Source organism: Rhipicephalus microplus, chromosome 3 (assembly GCF_043290135.1).
Source record: "Rhipicephalus microplus isolate Deutch F79 chromosome 3, USDA_Rmic, whole genome shotgun sequence".
Classification (NCBI taxonomy): domain Eukaryota; kingdom Metazoa; phylum Arthropoda; class Arachnida; order Ixodida; family Ixodidae; genus Rhipicephalus; species Rhipicephalus microplus.
The window spans coordinates 43,947,669-43,970,177 of NC_134702.1; the positions used below are offsets into that span (position 1 = coordinate 43,947,669).

Here is a 22,509-nt window from a genome sequence, read left to right on the forward strand (position 1 = left end):
ATATGTGAGGTTTAACGTCCCAAAACCACCATATGATTATGAGAGACGCCGTAGTGGAGGGCTCCGGAAATTTCGACCACCTGGGGTTCTTTAACGTGCACCCAAATCATGAGCACACGGACCTACAACATTAAACATTGTTTGTTTGCAATCCGATGTCCGTGTCTGCTCTATGAGTCCGTCAGTCATCTTGAGCATCACTGCACGCGCAACCCCGCACGGAGCGAGTGGTTCTTAAGATAGAGAAAGGAAGAGAGAAGTGAGCCCCGTTGTTGTCTGCTTCAGGAGCGACACCGCCACAGAGCTCGCAAGGGATGGGGGTGAGGAGGGATAAAAAGGATAGAAGTAAAGGTGTAGAAAAGAGGAAGAAGAAGCAACAACAAACTGAGGGGATAGGAGAGACAGGAAAGATGGAAGCACGGTCACTGGAGTCCGAGGACGGGGTACACTTGCGAGAGATGTTGTCGGCGTCTGTAGATGGCGTAGAGCAGGTCCAGTAGGTCAGAGCTGCACGGGTCAACCGGCACACACATTCGAAATGTATCACTTCGAGCTCGTTGAGGCCCCGCCTCCCTATTCCCGCTTTCGACTAAGAACCTCATCGCTATGCAAAGGTATAACCGTGACAGCGCCCGACTTGAGCTTGGAGGCCTACTCTTGCAGCCGGTCAAGTCACGTTTGCTTCGGAATCGCTCGTCGGTGGAAAACCTGCGATCAGGCTGCGCCGTCGCGGAGCTGTAGTTTTCGACTTATGGGCGCCGCCATCTTGGACTGATAGTTTTGTAGATTTGCTGTGTCACAATATGAAATTAGCGTGGTCATGAAACGTTGATTGTACCGGCAAAGCGATTTCGTGCGTGCGAGTTCACCCTAGCACTGTTTGCTTATTTGATACCAATACTAAACAGCAACGTTATCAGTCCAAGATGGCGGCGCTTGAGCGCGTTTGGAAAATGGTCTCTCATTTCTAGTGCTACAGTGGCTACTGCTGACAGTTCCTGTGCTCGTCTGCTAACCCTAAAGTAGGCATCCCGGCCGCAGTCGTCATATTTCGATGGAGGCAAAATATGCTAGCGCTAGAGAGGGAAATGACCTGTACTGTGCTATGTCAGTACGCCGTGGAGATGGCAGAAATTTCGCGGTTTTTATAATTCTCATCGTCTACTGTATTATCTGCTCCATGGTTATCTCTGTCGTTTTCTTTTACAGGGGTTTTCTCGCGTTCGCGGTTAACTCTAGATTTAACCTAATTGTTACTCTTTTTTTTCCTTCATTGCAGCAAAATGCCGAAAGCAAGGACCGCCACCCGTGAGAGATGGTGTCGATTATGTCAACACAGGGGAAGAAGACCAAATGGTGAGTGTAGATTTGCATTCGTTGCTGCTGCGAGAATCGGTTCTCACCCAGTGGCGTAGGCAAACGCTTTTTAGAGAGAGAGAGAGAGAGAGGGGGGGGGGGCACCACCGGGCCGGGTGTGCCACCCCCAGCATCGTGACTTGCTGAAAGCACCAAATAATTCACAATGTCGCCATGTTTCACGGTAGGCAGCAGATCGACGTTTGGTGCAGCGTAGTTGCCGATATGCGCAGATCGTAAGGGCCCATGCCAGCAATAACGTACCCGAGTCGGCCGCACTAACTCTTGAAAGTACTGCGGTCAAAGCGCGGATATGGTGGCTATATTGTCACGGGCTAAGTAGATGCCTGAGGATGACTACGACGAAGTGCTGAACGTGAATTCCCCGTAACAATATATATAGCGCGGGCGTGTTTCCTTTCGCCAAGTCACACAGAATAAATCTAACGACGCTGACAAGCTCCGACGCAGCGGCGAGTTACATTGTTCTTAAATATGGCGGTCGCTCGCTCTGAAAGCCGGAATTGACGTCACGTGCAACCTATGTAGTAACAAAAGTAAGTAAAAAGCTCCACCAAGGTCGGCACCATAACCAAGGATGCAGAAATGACAGTGAAGTGACGGCGTGTTTTCCGCAACGGCATGCCATAGGCCCCGCCGTTCCGGACGTAAAGGTGAAAACAAGTAAACTGATTGTTTCTGAACAAAAAGTCTCGGTCACATTGATTGATTTGATTGATATGTGGGGTTTAACGTCCCAAAACCACTATATGATTATGAGAGACGCCGTAGTGGAGGGCTCCGGAAATTTAGACCACCTGGGGTTCTTTAACGTGCAAAGTCTCGGTCACGTATCCGTAACCCGCTCAGGGGATATGTTTCGAGAACATGCAACCCAACGCATTATCAAATGGCATAGGCCCGGCCGAGTAATTGGCGCCCCGATTAGGATAGGGGGGGGGGGGCAGCCTGTTTTTTTCGTACGTGCACTTATGCGTTTATAGCTTGAGGCCCACGAGCTGAAAACATGGGTGCAGTTAACACGCCAAATTTTAAGCTGTCATTATCGTGGAACAAAAAGTAAAGAAAAGCTGCAATAATATTCGTAACGCTTTCGAACTTAGGCGAATACGGAAAGCAACGCTGGATGTTTAAAACTTTTTTGTATTTTTCACTTATTTTTTTATAGAACATGTGTCAATTCATGCCACTCATCTACTTGTACTTTTTTTGTCACCACTCCTGCTTGGGCCCGAATGTGGCCTGCAGTATGTTTAAAAAAAATAAACAGTGACCACAGGTTCGACAGTCGAGATATGAGATTGACTTGGGGAGGGGGGGGAGTAGGGCTGGTAGGGCATCGTCTCCTATTTGGGGAAGGGAGGAAGTGGTTCTTGAAATTGAAAAAGAAAAGAAAGGTGAACCTCGCAACTGTCTGCAGCTAAGTGTGACACCCGTTGCCTGCGCGCACGTCTGTAGTTATTCCTTGGGAGGGCTTCCCGACGTCATTTGCCGCGGGGGAGGAGGTAAGAGGCGAACCGGCCGGGAGGCTTTTCTCTGGGCGGTGTTACGAAGGCGAGACGCCAACACGGTCCCGAAGGCGCCACTGCTCCGAACTCCGCCGACACAGTCACCAGCCGTTTGGTAGCGTGTTACTCAGCTCGCGACTGCTTCTGCGCAGAGCTGATAGACGAGTGGACGAGACGACCGTGAGTTAAGGCAAGGTTTATGTACAGCATAGAAATAGAGGCGTTACAAATTCGGCACTGGGGCCGACAGCTTAGGGACTCGAAGAGCCGAGATGTCTTCTCTTGTACCCTGTTACGAAGCGCACCGCCGACGAGGTTACGATAGGTGTCATGAAACTCGCCGCTGCCAAGGCCACTGGCTGCGCCGACAGCGAAAGGGCTCGAAGCATCGAGAGGCTTCACTGACGCATAGGTCTACGGCTGGCGACGTGCCGCAGGGCTTTCTTTATAGGCGCCGGGTGGATCCTTTGAGCCGCCAACGTCCAACCAGAAGCGCCGCTGGCCGTGATGTCAGAAGCCTCCAATGGGGTCCGCCGCTGGACCGCGTTTTGCTCATCAAATCCGGAGCCGCTGCGCGTGGTTGTACCCAAGGACGAGTTTCGTTGCCACGCATTGCGTAAGACTCGCCAGACTGGAAGGCGCTGATCGCTTCAACGGGCTCTTGGGCTGAGGGAGCTCGCTACGCGTTGCGTGACAGACTGGTGCCGCCGCTTGATGACGTCGTTGAGTTGAGGCGTAACAGCGGCTGTCCGCGGATGAATCGGCGGGGGAAGAGGAGCGGGCGTAGAGTGTTCCAAAGAGGAGGACGTTTGCGACGAAGGCGGCATGAGGGTGCAGGCCTCGCATTCCTGATGCGTGGATATGGACGGTTTTTCGTCCTGCTGTGTGCCGGGGTCCTCTCGATTGTTGCTGTCTGCTGTCTCGCAAATCCGGTTCTTTGGAGAGGTTTCTTGGTGTCCGTGTGGACTTGCGGTTGAGGCAAAGATGGCTGTACCCCTTCACTGTGTGTACTGGAGAAGAAAGACCAGTGGAAGGTGTTGTCCCTCGCCTGAGAGACAGTTACTGCATCACTTAGCCCCAATCTTCACCCTCTTTCATTTCAAGAATCTCTTTCTCCTCGTAGTTATATATTCGTCGGGGCGCGTGTGCATCACCTTGGCCTGCGTCCTTCCTTCTTACACGAGAATTGTAAACGTTTCAGGTGGATGTAAACTTCATTTATCCACGTTTTGCGAGCATGTCAACGTGCATGCCCCGATCGTGGCGCGGTCGGGACACGTTGACACATACGTTGACACATGTCTTGCTCGTTGACCTGTTCAACATCTGCCGCGCTGTTGTACGCATGCAGTGCCAACACCCCCGGGATACTCAGGTACGCACCCCCACTTCTTGCCGCATTGACCCGCTTTATACTATATGGAAAGAGAGAAAGAAGGCGCGTAGCCGTGCACCCTCTTCCTTCATAGAAAAAAAAAACGCGGTGCCACGTAAAAATAGAGAAAAAAATTGTCAGCATATCCACGGAGTGAATGAAGGAGAGTGGGGCGAAGCATTCATCCGTCCATTCGCTCTTGCTTCCGTCCGTCCATGCGTCCGTCTGTGTGACCGTCTATGCATCCATCCGCCCGTCCGTGCGTGCGTCTGTTCGTGCGTCCGTCCCTGCGTTCGTCCCGCCCCTGCGTCCGTTCATGCGTCCATCCATGCATCTGTCTGTGTGTCCGTTCGTCCATCTATTCGACACTCCAAATACCACCAACTCGCATCTTTTCATCATATATTCCCCATATAGAAGCACCGCCATCCAACGGACATTCCAAGGACTAAACGAGAGGTGGCACACGCACACTTTTTTACGGCTTGCGCTTCGGGTCTACTTCCCACCTTTAACCACCTCGAGTTCATGGTATATACTAGTTCACTGTATTCATGGCACTGCGGCCCTACACTCGCTAAACCTTTCCAAAACCAAGGAGGTTACGCCCAGCGAGTATAACGTAGCAACCTTTTATTGTCAGATAGTGCTCAATGTACATGCCAATGGCTGCTAATGGGAAATGAGAGACAGGAGAATTCGGCTTTTACTTTCGTACGGCTTGCACTTCGTACCTACTTCCCACCTTTAAACACCTCGAGTTCATTCATGGTATATACTAGTTCACTGTATTCATTGCACTGCGGCTCAACGCTCGCTAAACCTTTAAAACTAAGGAGGTTACACCCAGTGAGTATAACGTAGCAACCTGTTATTGTCAGATAGTGCTCAATGTACATGCCAATGGGGATCGCAGCGTGTGCGTTAACTAAAAGCCGAATGCCCCTGTCTCTCATTCCCCATTAGCAGCTATTGGCATGTACATTGAGCACTATTTTTTATTATTCAACAACGCACTGAAGAAATCTCTCACCGGCATTACCTTGGAGGTCAAAATGTTATACTTGTTACACACTACAACGGCTGCGAGGGACGAACGGGTGCCGCTAGAATGAGCTTCGCCCCTTAAAAAACACGCAGTGGTGGTGGTATTGGTTAGAAGATGAGAAAAGGCACCTAATTTCTGCAACCCGGTCGGGAGCACGGCGCAGTGCCTCACGCGATGACGCGCTGCAACACGTACGTGTGGTTGGGCCACTGGGTTGGGCCTACGCCACTTCCTCTCCCTCTGGAGAGAGAGAGGGCACACGGCATTTCTCAAGGCTACATAAAGCCGCGCGCTCTCTCTCTTCAAAGAGGGCGCGGCGCCGCGTCAGCAAGCCATGCGCTGCAACGCTCGTCTTCTTCTGTCCCTTTGTCATCGTTCTGTTGTCGCGCTATAACAATCGTCATGTCATACCAACTAGCCCGAACCGCCACGCTGCTAAGTAACGCGTACGTATGGTTTTTAGGAGAGGATAGCCAGGGGGCGCTCGTCCAGTGCGGATGTGCGAACACGTCGGCTCCCGTTTGTTCAAGCGTTCTGGCACGGATTTTTTGCCTCAACTAGCAAGAACTGTGCATCATTCGACGCCGTTTGTTGTAGTGAACCAGCAGATACCAACATCTTACCGGTGGGTGAAATTTTTGGACATCCCCAGGACTTTTACCCACGCCACGCAGACGCCTCGCGCGTCGACGCGTTTCTCGGGCGCTGCAACAGCGTCGCGACGACGCCTAACGCGTCGTCGAGTTGAAGAATGGCTTCTAACCCCAATGTGTCGGTTGTAGAAGGCATGGACATCAATCCGGAAGAAGCGGAGTGCGCGGGATGGATTGAAGTAGCCAGCAAGAAGAAGAAACTTGCCGAGCGGGCGGATTGTAACGCTGGTAATGCGCCCATGTCAGCGACAGGAAGCGGTAAAGGCGGCTCCCGCACTGCCGCCTCACAGAACGTGTTGAGGCGTGTTGTGAAAGCTTCCAGGATCCCAAACCTTCCCAGGGATCACTTTAAGACCATTATACGGCCACGTGGAGGGATAGATGTCAAGAAGACAGACCTTCTTATCTTCAAGCGCTCGCTCGCAAAGGCGGCTTCCCTAACAGCAGAGCAGGTGTTCGACGACACGCTGTGCACGAACCCCTTCCAGAACATTTTCGTCGTTGCCACGCCGTTCGAGGCGAACGCGCGCGCCTACGCCAGGGTCCAAGAGATAAGTATGGGCTCGACTGTCATAGGCTTGGCGGCTTACGTGGCTGCGTCTGACGACACATGTAAAGGAGTGATCCGTGGAATCAATGTGGATCTCAGTGACGCAGAACTGACGGAGATGATCGTCAACCGGAGGAACCCTGACGCTCTGGGGGTTCGAAGAATCAAGAAGACACCAACAGTGATCGTGTTGTTTGACGGACAAAAGGTCCCCCAGCACGTCGTGTGTGATGGTGTTCGATACCCTTGTTCCTTGTATCGCAGGCAAGTGGACGTGTGCTATGCATGTGGTGATTTGGGCCACAGGTCCGATGTTTGCCCCAAGGGCGATGAACAGAAGAAATGCCGCGGATGCGGCATGCAGTCACCATCACCGGATCATCAGTGTGATCCCACGTGTGCCATCTGTGGCGGAGCGCACCCAACGGCGGACCGCAAGTGCAGAAAGCGCTTCCAGGTGCCCTACATCGTGCGCCAAAGACGGCGGCGCCGCCGTAGGCGCGCGCGGCGTGGCTCCGACACAGCTGGAGGCGAAGAAGGACTGGCGGAAGAAGAATCATTCTCCAGCGCTCATCGCAGCAGATCGGCATCTAGAGGACGCTCCCGCTCCAGAGGACGCTCCGGCAGCAAATCGCGCTCTGGCTCCAGAGGGCGTGACAAGGGCAGCAGTCGCTCCCGTTCGAGAGGACGATCGGGTTCCAAGGGCCGCGTTCAGAAGCAAATGTCTTGGGCGGACAAGGCCAGGATGAACATCCCAAGCGGCCAAGAGGTAACGCAGGGCATTTTACCAGAGCAAAAAAGAGAACAATCAGAGATTTTAATGCTTAAAAAAGAAAATGCAGAACTTAAAGAAGCACTACGAACGCTGGGGGCCGAGTTCGAGCTCTTCCGCAACTCGCGTGAACCCCGTGAAGTAGCCACACCCATACCGGTTCAAGCAGGAGGGTCGAATAAGCGCAAGGCCGTTTCGCCCCCCGCGATCGCGGAAAGCGAGGCAATGCAAAGTGACGAGTCCCCCGCTCAGGTCCCTGAGAAAAATGTACTCGCGTCTTTAATGGCGATTGAGGAATCGCTCAAGCAGGTGAGAGAGGCCTTAGCCATTCAATCTAGCACAATCGAACGTATGGACGGGAGCGTATCCCACCTAACACGTCGAGTAGGAATCCTCGAATCTAAAATGAAAATGATTGACTCTAGCAAACTCAAGACGACCAACACTGGTACGATTGCAAAAGCCAAGATAGTGCAGCAGGATTCGGACGCTACGAGTTCGCCGCAGGCTATGTTCCTTCAATAATATTCAAAATGGTGGGCCAAACCGGAAACATAATTATCTGGCAGTGGAATTGCGCAAGTTTCTTAAGGCGTAAAGCTGCTCTACTGCAGCTCATCAAAGCACAGGCGTCAATGCCGCACGTCCTGCTCTTGCAGGAAACCCTTAGCGAGAAGGTAGTTCTCTCGGGCTACCGTTCGATTAGCCAAAAAGGCGCAAATGGCAGAGGTATCGCCACGTTGGTCAGGAAAGATACCTCCTTTGAGCAGCACGAAGTCAAAATTTGCGACTCGGATAAGAGATCCGGTCTCGAGGCACAATTAATTGAAATCATTCCCAACGGCAAAATCCGAAGCAACATATTCGTTTTTAACCTGTATAGCCCTCCTTCGGCTTATAAACATATCCGCTCACTCCTTCATAGGGTCGCAACTGCCGCCAGATCGCACCCTTTAATAATAGCTGGGGATTTCAACGCTCCCCATCCGTCTTGGGGCTATGTTACGAGGACAAAGAAAGGGGCCAATCTAGTTGCAGCCAGTATAGACTTAAACCTAACGCTTATCTCCGACCCGCGTTTTCCCACGAGGCTGGGAAACTCGGTCGCCAGAGACACGATGCCTGATCTCAGCTTCACTAGAAATGCGGTGGTCGAGTGGTCCAACTTACAGGAGAACTTGGGAAGCGACCACAGCATCATAGAACTCCGGATGGAAATAAGAGCACCACCCCCAAGAACCTATAAATATACAGACTGGGACCTTTTTAGGCAAATCAGAGGTGAAGATGAGTCAGTACATGACACCTTCAGTGAACTTCTTGTACAAATCCAGAAGGATGTCGAGAAGGCCACCAAAGAAATAGTAACAGAATTTGATGCTCCGGGGATGGATGCAAGGTTAGCGCACCTCCTGGACGCCAAACGCTCTCTCATCGAGAGATGGAAAAAACAAAGGCTAAATCGCAGGCTACGGAAAAAGATTGCGGAGCTCAATCGGCATATTGAGGAGCACTGCTCCGAACTCCATAAACAACAATGGAGGGACGCCTGCTCGACTGCGGACGGGAAAATGCGCAAAGGAGGCAAATGGACCCTCTTCAAACACCTCCTAGATGATGGACAATCCAAAGGCAATCAGAAACTAGCCATAGACCGACTTATTAATAAGGAGAAAATGACAGGCATCTCAGAAGCTTCCCAATTTCAGATACTTGCCAACAAGTACCTTCCGCTTAGCCAGAGCTCAACTTCTGTCCCCCACCGGTATGAGGGTGTGCCTTCCCCAGAGTTGGACGCTCCCTTCTCGGAAGCTGAGATCAGAAAAGTGCTCCATAGCCTAAACGGAAGGTCTGCCCCAGGTCCCGATGGAGTTACGAATCGGCTCTTAAGAAATTTGGATGATAAAGCCATTCAGGCCTTAGTGAAGGAGATAAACAGGGTATGGGAGGAGGGCGTCGTACCAGAAACTTGGAAGAGGGCCACAGTGGTCTTAATCCCCAAGCCAGGTAAATCACCCAGCTTAGATCACCTCCGCCCGATCTCCCTTACTTCTTGCCTTAGCAAAGTAGCAGAACATGCAGTACACAACAGGATATCGCGCTACATCGAGAGGAATGACCTATTTCCATATAATATGATAGGTTTCAGGCCCTCACTTTCCACGCAAGATGTCATGCTCCTCCTCAAAACACACATAATTGACTTTCCAAGCAAAGATGTAAAAGGGGTCCTCGCACTGGACCTCACTAAAGCATTCGATACTGTCAAACACGACTATATTCTTAAGGAGATATCGGCTTTGAACCTGGGAGTTAAATTCTTCTCCTTCGTTGAATCTTTCCTCGAGAGTCGGACGGCGGCAATAAAATTGGGACAATCAGTCTCGGAGCCTTTCAAACTCGGACGAAGGGGTACTCCCCAAGGGGCAGTTATCTCCCCCCTTCTATTCAACATAGCCATGCGCAAGCTGTCGGCAAGCCTTTCTAAAGTTCCTAATGTCGGACACGCTTTATATGCTGACGACATTACAATCTGGTGTCCCGGAGGATCGGAGGCGGCGGTTGAACAAGCTCTACAGGAGGCTCTGGACGTTACAGAGTCTTTCCTGGAAGGTACGGGACTGGCGCTTTCGCCGGAAAAGTCGGAGTTCCTGCTGTACAGACAGGCTAGACGAGGTGTTAGGGAACTCACCCCTCTCGATCAGGTGCCCATTAGCGTTTGCACCAAGGATGGTCGCACAATTCCTAGAGTCAATTCTATGAAAATTCTGGGGCTTTTATTAGACTCTAACGGATGCAACGCAAAGACTATAGCCCATCTCACCACAAAAACAGAGAACATTCTGAGATTAATTATGCGGGTGTCCAACAAGAAGGGCGGCATAGGCGAGGATATCCTCCTTAGAGCCCACCACGCTTTCCTCATGAGCCATATCATATACATAGTGGCGGCTCTCAATTGGACCATATCATATACATAGTGGCGGCTCTCAATTGAGTTCGGGAGAGCTCGTCCACAGTGATCCTCTCGTTACTTTTCACGAGATAACATCTCATTACAGAGGAGAGCGACAGACTTTTCCCTTTCCCCATCATAAGCTCCACAGATCACAAGCAAGCACGCTCCGCATGCTCCAGACGGGGTCTTACCCCTCTAGGGGCTTTCTGAGCATGCTTCATCCGGATATTGATCCACTTTGCCCAGATTGTGGTGAATTTTGCTCTTTGAGTCACATGCTCTGGCAGTGCCCTGCGTTACAGGATTTTAAAACAGAAGAAGACTGGACGACGGCAATCACAGACCCCAGACAAGACGTCCAGCTTCAGGCTGTCCAGAGGGCCCGTGAACGAGCGGAGAGGCATGGCCTCTCTGTTCCGACATGGGACTAGCCAACGGCTGGGTGGGGACCTACATAGTTGGCCCGCTGCCTTGCCTCTCAGGACCAAATAAAGTTGTTTGTCATGTCATGTGTGGTTTTTAGGAGCGAAACTCCTTAGGGTGTGGGTCGACCTCTCGTACAAATAATATCACTAGATGGCATTAGTGATTTTCGCATAGTTGACGATTGAACGGGATAGATGGCGCTGTTACATTGCGAAATTTAGAGTAACTGTATATGGTCCATATACAGTTACTCTAGTGAAATTCACAGCATATCCGCAGAGTGAATGATGATGAATGTGGCGAATCGTCCGTCCATTCGATGCGTGCTTTAGGGTGATAGCTGCGGACGGACGCTTCGCCCCACTTATCATCAATCACTCCGTGGATATGCTGTGGATTTTTTTTTTGAGTGTTTGCCTTGCATCAAACGCGGCTCTCACTGCCGTCTCGATGTTCTTTCCTGTTTTCTCTCTCTTTTTTCCCAGTGCCGCCGTGTTTGCTGCACATGCGCGTCGTCGGCACTGACAACTGAATTGCAGCCAGAAGGGCTGCCGATTTTTGAGCGACCGCGCGTTCTTCCTGCATATATGGTAGTGGCAGTATGCTAGGAAATGTTCTCGTTCGAGAGAGGAACGGAGTGTGTTGCTACGTTCAGGCATGGACGTTCAGACATGGATCAGCATCGCATGCCCGTGATCACCGTGCAACGTGCATTCTGCTCTTCCACCGTGATAGTACACACACACTCACATGCACACAGACAGACCAACCAACCGGCTTTCAAAACAAATTTAATCATTTGTGTTCACCTCTTCTCACTTTTGCTTTGTTTGCATTGTTTCAAAAATGCTTCATTTTTGCCTTTGTCTGCACCAAGTGATCTTGAGTTGCCCTTTGTTCTAACCTGTGTATGCTGTGCAAAGATTTGTAATTTTGTCACTGACTCCTCATTGACCACGTACATGCTATTTTATATTTTTTTTGTTAAACTGTTTTTGTTCAATGTATAACTGCTCACGCATGTATATTTGCACTTATAGTAGCCGATCCTTGGAATTCGAACATGTACCCCAAAACCCCCTTATGCATGCAGGGGCTTTTAATTAGGTAGGTCTCAACCTCGAAAAAAGAATTTACAGTTGTTGTACAAAAATTACTATTATACTTATGGGTTTTAAGGATTAGATAGTGTGAAACTTTTATATGAAATGGCTAAAGATGCAAAAAGTAATACTGCTAAACCCCTTTATAAGAGACATTGACATAAGAGACAAAGCGTACAAAAGACATCAGTGTGCCTACATAAAAATGGGGGTGAATAAGAAAGTGCACACGTGTTACCCTTCTTATAAGCGACAAGAATAGTAGCGCCGTGCATGTCTCCTATAAAGGGGATCAACTGTATTTATAAATATCAAAATCTACCGAATGCTATTTGAAATAGAAGATGGGGTAGGGTGGTTGGAACACTTAGAGCAGTCGCGAAAGTGTTAGCCGCTAAAAATGGTAACAAATTCACAGTAGATTACAAGAGAGGGGACTGACGAAATATGCACGTAGCACTAGCAGTCACAACTGAAACTGGCCGGTAGGATTCAAACATGTCCCACAAGGGTTTTCAAAATCTTTAGAACGTACTTAAATAACTTATTATTATATATTATGTATGCAAAGAGGCATTTATGGCAACATGCAGATGCTGTTGAATTGGAAACCTTCAGTTTCTGTTTTGTTGAAAAAACAGGTCACTGACCAATGTCAAACAAAACAATGACGTTTCGGGACCCGTACGGATCCCTTGTTCACAATAAATTGGTCAGTGACCTGTTTTTTCAACAATGCCTTTACCTGACCAGATGGCATTCCGTCGAACTCTCGACTAAGTTTCTGTTTTGTATTTGTCGAAGGGGGATTTGAAAAGAAGGTCATAACTTTTGAATTGTCTAAACATAATTCCTTTTGCTGAATATTCATGAATAGATAGAGAACTTGAATATGCTTATTCCAAAAGAATATTTCATAACAAAAAAATATATTTTTGAAGGTGGTGGCCTACCTTTTAAGCGAACAATGAATATGGATCATGATGATGGCCATGTTATTTCATCATATAGAGTGCCATCCCTCAAAGCCTGCAAATCAATTCGTGCTGTAAATAACGTCTTGTTCTCGCATCTTTTGCAGGAGGTGTTTGGGTACCAGCCAAATGGCTTTTGCACCTTGGCCACCTGGTGTGGCATGCTGTTGACGGCAGGCCTGCTGCGACTCCTCTTCCACTGGCACCCCGCCTGGTGGCTTTACTGCACACATCGGCGCTGCCCTCTCCAACAGGCCATCAGAGTGTTGCTTGTGGTGTGTTTTCGCTCGTCTTATTGGTGATTGAAGCAATGTTGTTGAACCTGCCACTGTGGTCTATAGGTTACGGTGCTCGACTGCTCACCAGAAAGTCACAAGATGGAATCCCAAACATGGTGGCGAAAGCCTGAGGCCTGTGTGGGACTGTGGGTAGGTTTAGCTGCACATGACAGAACATGAAATAGTCAATTTTCAGAACCCTACACTTAACGAGGACTCTTTACGTGGTATCTCCAGTGCAGAAGAATCATAAACACCAATCCAAGCAACAACTTGAAGTGAGTCACAGGTTGTGTGACAGTAATAAATAATGGGCTAGGGCAACCATATTTTCATGAAGTCTCTGGTGTAGCCAATAACGTTTCTCTCTAAGCTTGTATGACAGGTGTTGCACCACAGAGTTAAGCCTCTTGAAATGCACTGAATGAGATAGTAAAACATTTCTCATCATCTAGCCGAACAAGAAGATTACTTGACATTCTTTTTGTTCTTTATGCTTCAGTGCTATTTTTCCATAACCAATCCCAGTTCACAAAATGTCTCCAGACCACGTGAATAGATATACTTCAATCTCATTATAATTAAGTTGCATCTTACACAAAAATTAGTTTGATATATCCGAAAATTCGTTATAATGGTTTATTCCTAACAATATACTTACCGCATACTATTTTTTATTTACTTCATTATAACTTATATTTTGTTATATATGGGTTCGTTATATCGAGGTAATATAGTGGTTCTGAGACCTATAACTCCAAAAATTGTATTAATACTTTTCTATGATCTGCAAAAGGAACAATACATGATAAATTAACATTTGCTTGTTAGAAACATGGAGAGCTTTCAGTTTTGTCTACTGACACAGTTGGCTAAGTCTAGTAAGCAGAAAAGTTGAGGAATTAGATATAAACAGAAGCCCGCAGACAGTGGCCTCTCTTCTCTGGTACTCTACCCGAACTCCATACAAGAAGATTTATTTTATCAAAAACATTATGCACCTTTTCTTTTTTGAGCACATGAAAGTCAAGTTCCTCTACACTAAAATAACTCAATACCATGTTTTTCTTGTTTTTGGAATAGTTGATTGACAAGGCAAATGAGCGGAAGCTTCTTGGGAACATGTTTTTCTTGTTTTTGGAATAGTTGATTGACAAGGCAAATGAGCGGAATCTTCTTGGGGCTGCTGGTTCACAGATGTTACGCTAGGCACGAGACAACCTGGGTACCTGTACAACTTATTACTATCAGCATCTCACTGTCTTCTCAGTAGAGCTTGAGTGTCAAGACACACATTTTCGTATATACTTTTATAAGTGGAGCACGTAAAAAATATAACAGAGGACAAGCATCCCATCTTCTTCTCTATTTGCGTGTTCCGTGTGGGCTGTGTCATTCATTTGAATGAACTCTGGCATTTTAATCTACATTCTAACTTTTGTGGATTGCTCTTGTTTTTTGCTGATCAGTAGGCTCTTGAATGGAATTCCACATTGCACTAATTTCTCTTCTTTCATTTTTCAGGATCAGTACAAACAGCTTTTCGTAGAAAAAGTTCAAACTATCCAGTCTTCTGAAGTCAAGTAGGTATTTTTCATGTGTAATTGTTTTAAATACATGAATTCATCTCTTTTGAGTGTCCCAGGTTTGTTAATATTCATGCAATAAGAACAAGTATTAATATAATCGACTGCCTACTACATTTAGCGAGAAAGCGTTCCCATGCTTCTGAAAATATCTGTAGGCGCCACAAAAACTCCCCTTCCCAGTCATCCCCAAGGGGTGAAGTTTTAGAGACCATGCTTCTTTATTTGAACAAGTTTGCCTGACAGATATCATTTGAGTGATTATTTATGTAATTAAAAGTTTTGCGATTGGACCCGGTGCGAGATGTTAGTGCTGCATATGGATGACATCACGAAATTTCAAAGGGTCTGTACACTTTTCTTCTCATTGCATTAAAAATAATACTCTGTGAACATGACTTGATATGTCACACTTTCTTCTTGCGCTAGAAACTTCTACTTATCACAACAAAAAACAGAGGTCAGTTTGGAAACAAGAAAATGTCATTGTCAGACTTGTTCGGTCATCTGTAGTCTGATGCAAAGTGGTTTTGGAAGGAACAGACAGCATCATGTTCATGATTCGCACATAACATTTCTAGCAGTACAGTGACCCCCCCCCCCCTTTTTTTTTTTCCAGTGTGTCACTTATGCTATCTGTAATAGGCCAAGCAGATTCCTCTTTTCAAGAGTCAAGTAAACTTGATAGACTTGTGATCTTGAAACCAGGAGTGAGTACTTACTGCTCCTTTTTTATTGGTTAGACATATGTAAACACTGAGTGTACTGTTTACTGTGTGCATCAGCTGGCATTATAATAATGAAATATGCTCTTCAGCACACAGTGCTGTTATATAAGGCAGACTTCATCACTACGTCAGTCTACATTTTGTAGTATCAGTTGTACGGTGCTGATATTATGGTAATTTGCAACTTTATATTTTTACTTGGAGTTTCATAAGTGTACTACAACCTTAAAAAAGGATAAGCTGCCAATGATCTGTATATTCTGAATATTTGAGCTTATAAATTTTGTAACTTTCTGCTTTGAAGTGTTTTCATCGTAGTTTTTAACTGAACTAAAGAAACTATAGAGTTGAGCCTGTCTTGTCAGATACCAAACTCGCAACAGGGCACTTTTGTTGAGAACTGTGGTAAAAAAACCGTGAGCTCTGGCTTGAATTTATGGCTTGTGATTGCAGCATTAAGTACCATTTGCGTGAAATCAAACAAAAGTTCTGTTTCTTTGAGTTTTCAAGCTTTTAGTCAGGTTAAATGTATTTTGCGATGAAAGCTGCCGTCTGTGAAGTTTTAGAGCACATGACTGCATGGTACATGGAAAGCTTGCCTTTGAAAACAATATGATACCAAAAAGGCACGAAGAGCTCACATATGCCCTTTGCTGATTTAAAGGATGTGAAGCAGCACTAGTTGCATATGCCGCTGCATCTGTTCTTTGCCTTTTGTCGTTACTTTCTTGTGCAAAGTTTATGCAGATATTAAAAGATGTGTCAGAAAAAGGTTTCAGTAATATAAGTACTTTATCAACCTGCATTGTTGCATAGACAAAGTGCTTGTATTTTTTTCCCATGACTTGTTCCTTGTGCACATTGGCGATGCAACTTTAAATAGCATTGTGCCTTGTGACTGATTTGAGCTGCACGTATCTCAAAACTAGGATTTGAACCCAAACCACCGTTCATTAATGTTGCACAGTTACAATATGGTCGCACATAAAACACATACTTAGTGTGGTATGGGGTGAAAAGGGTCATTAGTATTAACTTCAAATGTGTTCAGTCGGATGACACCACTATGTGCGGATTGAACGAATTGCGAGGTTCAAGGTTGGAACAGAAAAGAGTGGGCAACAGCGTGATGCTATACCGACTGAGCTACAGCAGCTATTATCCATTCCACGGGATGTGTTCATTTAAACCAGGAATTGATAGTCAGCGCCACTATGACGGCGAGTGTGGAACACTCTTTTTCTGCATTCTGGTGTCGCGAAGCAGGTGACGCAATTGTATACATGAGCATGCTTGAAAGCGAGGATTTAGCTGGAGCAGCCAGGAATCGAATACACAACCTCCTGCTTGACTTTTAATTGATGACTGAGCATAACTACTAGTTATATATGCCCCACAAGCATTTTATCAGTACCTTGCACAAAAAAAGCAAGTTTGCAGGTGTATGTGTGGCAGTGTCCATTTGAGAGATCACTTGATTTATCATGTTCCCCCCAAATTTATTTTTGTGTTGACAACACTGATTGATGAATTTATATGTGGGGTTTAACGTCCCAAAACCACCATATGATTATGAGAGACGCTGTCGTGGAGGGCTCCGGAAATTTTGACCCCTTGGGTTCTTTAACGTGCACCCAAATCTGAGCATACAGGCCTACAACTTTGCCGCCTCCATCGGAAATGCAGCCGCCGCAGCCGGGATTCGATCCCGCGATCTGCGGGTCAGCAGCCGAGTACCTTAGCTACTGCACCACTACAGTAGGGCATGTTGACAACACTGCTTTTGCAAATGACTGAAAGTCTTTTGCTGAGGCACATAGCTCAACTGAAAACTGTGCCAGCATGACCTGGGCAGTTCAGAACCCCCAGCTCTGTGTTTTCTCAGTGCCAAGGGACATATTTGCATGTGGGGTGCTGAAAATGCCAATAGAGCGTTGCAGTACTCATCGTACTCATCTGCCATTTCAGGGTTCGCTACAGTCGATTGAGGAGTTAGTCTACTTTGAGAACAAGAAGATCCGCTACATCTGGGATGCGGAGCTCAAGGCATTCACAAGGTTGAGGGGTTTCGATAAAAATGTGGCGTGTTCTTACTTTCACCAGCAGAAGGGCCTTTCGCTCCCAGAGCAAGTGCTTAGGTAGTGTACAATTATTTTGTTTCTGTTCTGAGTGTGACGCTCGTTTGTCTCTGATATTGCCATTAGTGAAGCAGTCCCTGGCAAGACAGAGGAACCAGGCTACAGTGCCTGCCACCCCCACCCTCCACCCCCAAAAGAAAACATATTAGCTGAAAGAAAAAAAAATAGTGACTAACAGTAGGTAATATTAACGCAGCTACACTTCTTCTAGGACGAGTTGGTTTGCATTACTAAAGACATTGTAGGGCAGAAGAACATACAAAATGGCGAGCGCAAATTTTCTATAATAATAGGGAATTTGCATCTGCCTGCAAATTGTACAACCCACAGGTGGAAAACATAATTTCATCACCCATTCTGTACAGAAGTAAACATACTTGGCATTTCAATTATGATGTAGTTACTGAGCTGTGCATTACTGTGTGTTACCATCAAAGCTTAGTAAAATGATCGTTCAGGATTTTTTTGCAAATGAATATCTATCTGAAAGCATCTTGTAATTGTGACACATATTGAAGAACTTGTTAATGATCAAAATTAAGATGGGCACCAACAGTAGCATGGCCAAAAATTTTTTTTCAGTCATACTTCATGTATGTCAGTACATGCTTGTGTATATGGGTGTGTATATATATAGAGAGAGAGAGACAAAGAAGAGACACAACTTACCGGTTGTTCTAATTTTATTTCCAACCCTTTCGACCAGTGGACCGGTCTTCATCAGGATTTGCGAACAAATGCCACTCGCTTGTTCGCAAACCCTTACCAATACCCAGCCCACTGGTCGAAACCGTTGGAAATAAAATTAAGACAACCGCTAATTTGTGTCTCTTTTCTTCCCAAATATATTTGGCTTATTGAAAAACTTATTCAGTTGTACAGAAATGGCTGCCATTCATGCCACTTCTGTGCGGTTGTCGGTGCGCAGCCCATGCGTTCCTATAAGTTGTGCTGTCATCAGAGATTCCTCGATCAAGTATGCACACCAAACATTCAACCCCCTGGAACCTAGAACCCCTGCATTCATTTCGTACCATGGAACACGCTTCAGCGACGTCCCTGGCTTATTCCACCATTTGCCACCAATGTTGCCGAGGCTGGTGATTCATGTGGGAACTGTGGACATTGCAGACAATGGGTGCACACAGGCTCTGATGGACTTAAAGGACTCATTGAATGGATTCACCAGGAGCGACTGAACCTTGAGCTCTGCATCAGCCTGTCGCTAACCAGAGCCCCAAACTGCCACCGCTGAGGTGCGATCAAAAGGTTCGTGCACTGGTTCAACAAGGAAGCATCCCACTTCGTAAGCCATGTGCGCCACTTGTGCCATCGGAAAGATTTGGGTCGGGGTGTTTTCTATGTCGACCACGCCTTCCATGAGATGCCATCTTGGAGGGTCCTCGCCGCCAACGACCTTCACTCAAGCTTTGAGGGCATAGCGATGCTGGCGCTTCATTACAGAGGACTAGTCACCACCAGGATGAGCTGCTGGCACCCGCAGAACTTGCAGCCAGCCAGGAACGCTGCCCTCGTTGGTGCCAGCTCTCCAGTTCCTGCTGGAAACGCGATCTCCACAAACTCTCCGTCCCCACAAAATTCTGTGCCACCTGCTCTGAAGGCTGCCACTGGCCAAACTTCACCGACAATGGCCTACAAAAGCCACTCGACGACCGGCACAGTCGAACGCTAACTGCCTGTTCAGGTATGATCCATGCTCCCAAAGTGAGCTCATGCTCATTTATACAGATTAGGAAGGCAGCTGAGAAACATGTAAAATACAACCTCCGCTACTCGACGCTGATGCCATACTCAACCTGTGATTTGGTACCAAAAGGCTTGTCTCTCAAACTCTAAATCTTGCAATGACAACATTAAATTGAAAAGAACAAGCACAGTGAAGGCACTTGTTTGGAGACCCTGACGAAAACCGGTCCACTGGTCGAAATCGTTGCAAACAAAATTGAGACAACCGCTAGTTTGTGTCTCTTCTCTTCCCAAGTACGTTTGGCCCATTGGAAAAGCTTCTTCAGGATATATATATGTATATATACACACACGCACACACAAGCAAAATTAGAAAAAAAAATTGGGGAAGGGGTGGGAGGAGCAAAAAGTTTTACCCCCCCCCCCCATTTGACTATGCCCACCATTACTAAAAAGTTACATGCTGACAGATGTGCTTTCTTCGAGTGACAGTTACTATACTTTCTATTTTCAACTCATAGTCGCACATAGGCATGTAACCTGACTTGTAAACTTGTTTTGGTATATAATTTGTGGTGCTGTATTCATGACCAGTAAATTAAAGACATTAATTCACATTGCAAGACTTGGGAAGCATTGCATTATATCACAGTTGTCATTATATAGTGTATCTGCTTTGTAACTCCTTTTTCATGGCCCTGTTATATCTTCTGCTTCAGTTGTTTGTATTGTTGTTGGTTGCTATTATAAAGTATTTAAATGCAATCTGCACCCATAACTGACAATGGCATGAAGAGAAATTGCATGTGGTATATGCCTTACTGTGCTGAAGCAGCATGACATGTTATTTTAATTGCATAATATGCATCTTTTTTTAATATAATCTGGGGAACATATACATTACGAAGTGTTTATGTCGCTCCGAATTTTTTTACATTGCTGAAACAATCTCTTCAAGCCAGTCAAAAAGTCGCGGCAATCTTGTCTATTTCCACTCACAGCCTGCAGAAGGGCACTGGTTATACTCATAATGCGTGGGCTTGCACGTACGTTTGTACACCTGATGTAAAGTGTCTGCTAGCATGTTAAATTTACAAATGCTTTGAAGAATTTGTGTTTATGATATTTATTTATAATGTTATTGTTAGTAGTATCTATTAAGATATTTGAAATGTTTTTTTTTAAAAGATGCATAATATACGCTCATGCTTCCCCGCAATACGTAGCTTATCGTGCATGGCCTGAATCTTTCTTTGCACTTAAAATTTAATTCTCTCTTTTGACACCTTTCATTTCTCTCTCACCTGTCTTGATTGCTCCCTCCTTATGGTCTTTTTTTTTTATGGAGACATTTGCCTGTTGAAGTCAATGTGTGTTTTTATTTGCCTTGCTCTCATGTGCTTCTGCCCCTGATTGAAACTGTGCTCCTTGACTTTTTCAGACGAGTTCTTTTTGGGGATAATGTAATTAGTGTCCAAATACAGTCAGTCTTTCGTATCCTCTTTCATGAGGTTAGTCTTGTATACCCCTCACTTTTCTTTGGTTATAGCACACTGGTATAACCTTTGAGCAGTTGAAAAGCTTCCAGTGGCGCTTATATAGTTGGCCTTGTATAAAAGCCATTTGTGATGCATGCTCAGCCTCCTGCTCTTTCTCCACGTAGCCTAGCTTCCAGTCAGTATTCTCGCATCCCTTGAATAATAGACACGCAAATTAAGGTGGACAATAGTGCCGCAGTGCCTGATGTGGCTGGGCCTAAGCATTGCTGTGAAGTGCAGATAGCGGCTAGACTTCAAAACCTGCCTCACTCAGTTCCTTTCTGTCAGGATACTAGGCACAATATCTGCATGATCTGGTTTCATATCAACTCTGACAAGTTACAGATGCTCACCTGTAACTTCAAAACCAATGTTATTGGCTCTTAATTGATGCTTATTTGACAATTTATATGATATAGTATCACTGTGCAAGATTTTTTTAGTGCTGCTTGAAAGAGAGAGACTTGCGATAGACAGTTGACAGTTTAGTTCTAGCGTAAGGAATAAAGAAGTTAGAGTGCTGTTCAAGAAGTATCTGTCTTTACATTAAACTGCTTTTGGACCAGTTGTTCTTAGCTTGGCATTTCTTCATTGTTTAATTGCTTATGTGTCTTTCCCTTTCTCATTCAGGTTCTCGAGCCTTTCTATGTGTTTCAAGTATTCAGCGTAATCATCTGGTTTGTTGACGGCTACTACTACTATGCCTCATGCATCATCGTCATGTCTGCATTGTCTCTAGTCACAAGTGTGTACCAGATAAGGCTGGTAAGTGCAGTAGTTCTGGCTCGTTGAAACCTTTCCTTACTTGGTCGATAACTTTTTATTGGCCTGTGGTACATTTATTTCTTTTAATTTGCCATTAAGAAGATGCACCGTTTGATATTTACATAAAGTGTTGTATGCCTGATTAAATATGTTTTGAATTTTGTGGCATGGGCTTGTTTATAACATGCAATACGTACACAACTGTTCTCACGTTGTTATGCTCTGAAAGCTATGAATGAGATTTAGCAGTCAGGAGTTTTCGCAGCACATTTCTTGTTTCTCTTACTTTCTTTAAATTGCCTAATTTTAAGGTTCAAACTAGGACACTTCAGGAATTGATAATTTTCCCGTCACACACTCTTCGTAATCATGCCTGACATTATTTTCCAGCGAACTGGGAGCACGGGAGGAAAACACACATGAAGAAAAGAGGCTGTGCTGTGTGCCTCCTCTTCGCTTCGTGTGTGTGTTCCTCCCAGGCTCTCAGTTCGCTGAACAATTATGAATTACAAACTTGCTCACCTTTCTATCCTGTTGCTACGCCTGACATGTATGGATTCCATCTGATTGGAGTTGGTCAGTGGCAACTTCCTTTGTTTGTGATCTCTTATGTGCCCTCTGTCTGCACTCTTACAGAGTCAGAAGGCTTTGAGCGACACTGTACATGCTATGGATGTGGTCACAGTCAAGCGATGCGAAGGAGGTGAGTCACGATCATAATCACTACATCATTCAACATTTTATTTATTTTGTAGCCTCAACTAAAGGAACTTTACGATGCTTGTCTATTGCATACCGACAGGCATAATGGGCAGGTCTCTGATTATCAATAATGTTTGTGCAAATTATGAGATTCCTTAATTGCCGTCGAGCCTATAGTCCTTCTCTATTTTAGCGTGGCAGTGATTTATCAAAAAGTTTGAAGACACTGTGATTGAGGACTAAAAGTGAAATACAGCACAAAGAAAATAAGCTGACATATTTCCATGTGTTTTCTTGCATACTTGAAACTTTTTAGTGCAGA

The 22,509-nt window shown here is 46.0% G+C and overlaps 2 protein-coding genes across 2 annotated transcripts in view; both read left to right on the forward strand.

Annotated features, from left to right (window-relative positions):
• The first annotated feature begins 6,869 nt into the window (after positions 1-6,869).
• On the forward strand, positions 6,870-17,588 carry LOC142802788 (putative cation-transporting ATPase 13A5). Its single transcript, XM_075887830.1, has 5 exons — positions 6,870-7,280; positions 12,853-13,020; positions 14,548-14,606; positions 15,229-15,319; positions 17,306-17,588. Exons 1-5 carry the CDS (start codon positions 6,870-6,872, stop codon positions 17,477-17,479), a joined length of 903 nt encoding a protein of 300 aa, XP_075743945.1. The 3' UTR covers positions 17,480-17,588.
• Positions 17,589-18,359: 771 nt separating this feature from the next.
• Positions 18,360-22,509, forward strand: part of LOC142802789 (polyamine-transporting ATPase 13A3-like) — a 30,693-nt gene continuing 26,543 nt past the window's right edge. Inside the window, exons 1-4 of the mRNA XM_075887831.1 lie at positions 18,360-18,451; positions 20,624-20,693; positions 21,351-21,485; positions 22,122-22,188. Coding sequence (XP_075743946.1) covers positions 18,360-18,451; positions 20,624-20,693; positions 21,351-21,485; positions 22,122-22,188 — 364 coding nt within the window. The remainder of the gene's footprint in view (positions 18,452-20,623; positions 20,694-21,350; positions 21,486-22,121; positions 22,189-22,509) is intronic.

Excerpts from the sequence above, each read along its gene's own strand:
- LOC142802788 (XM_075887830.1), top strand. The coding sequence starts at position 6,870 with ATGCAGTCACCATCACCGGATCATCAGTGTGATCCCACGTGTGCCATC. Across the intron at positions 7,281-12,852 it reads ACATCCCAAGCGGCCAAGAG|GAGGTGTTTGGGTACCAGCC; the intron begins GTAACGCAGGGC and ends CATCTTTTGCAG. Across the intron at positions 14,607-15,228 it reads ATCCAGTCTTCTGAAGTCAA|TGTGTCACTTATGCTATCTG; the intron begins GTAGGTATTTTT and ends TTTTTTTTCCAG.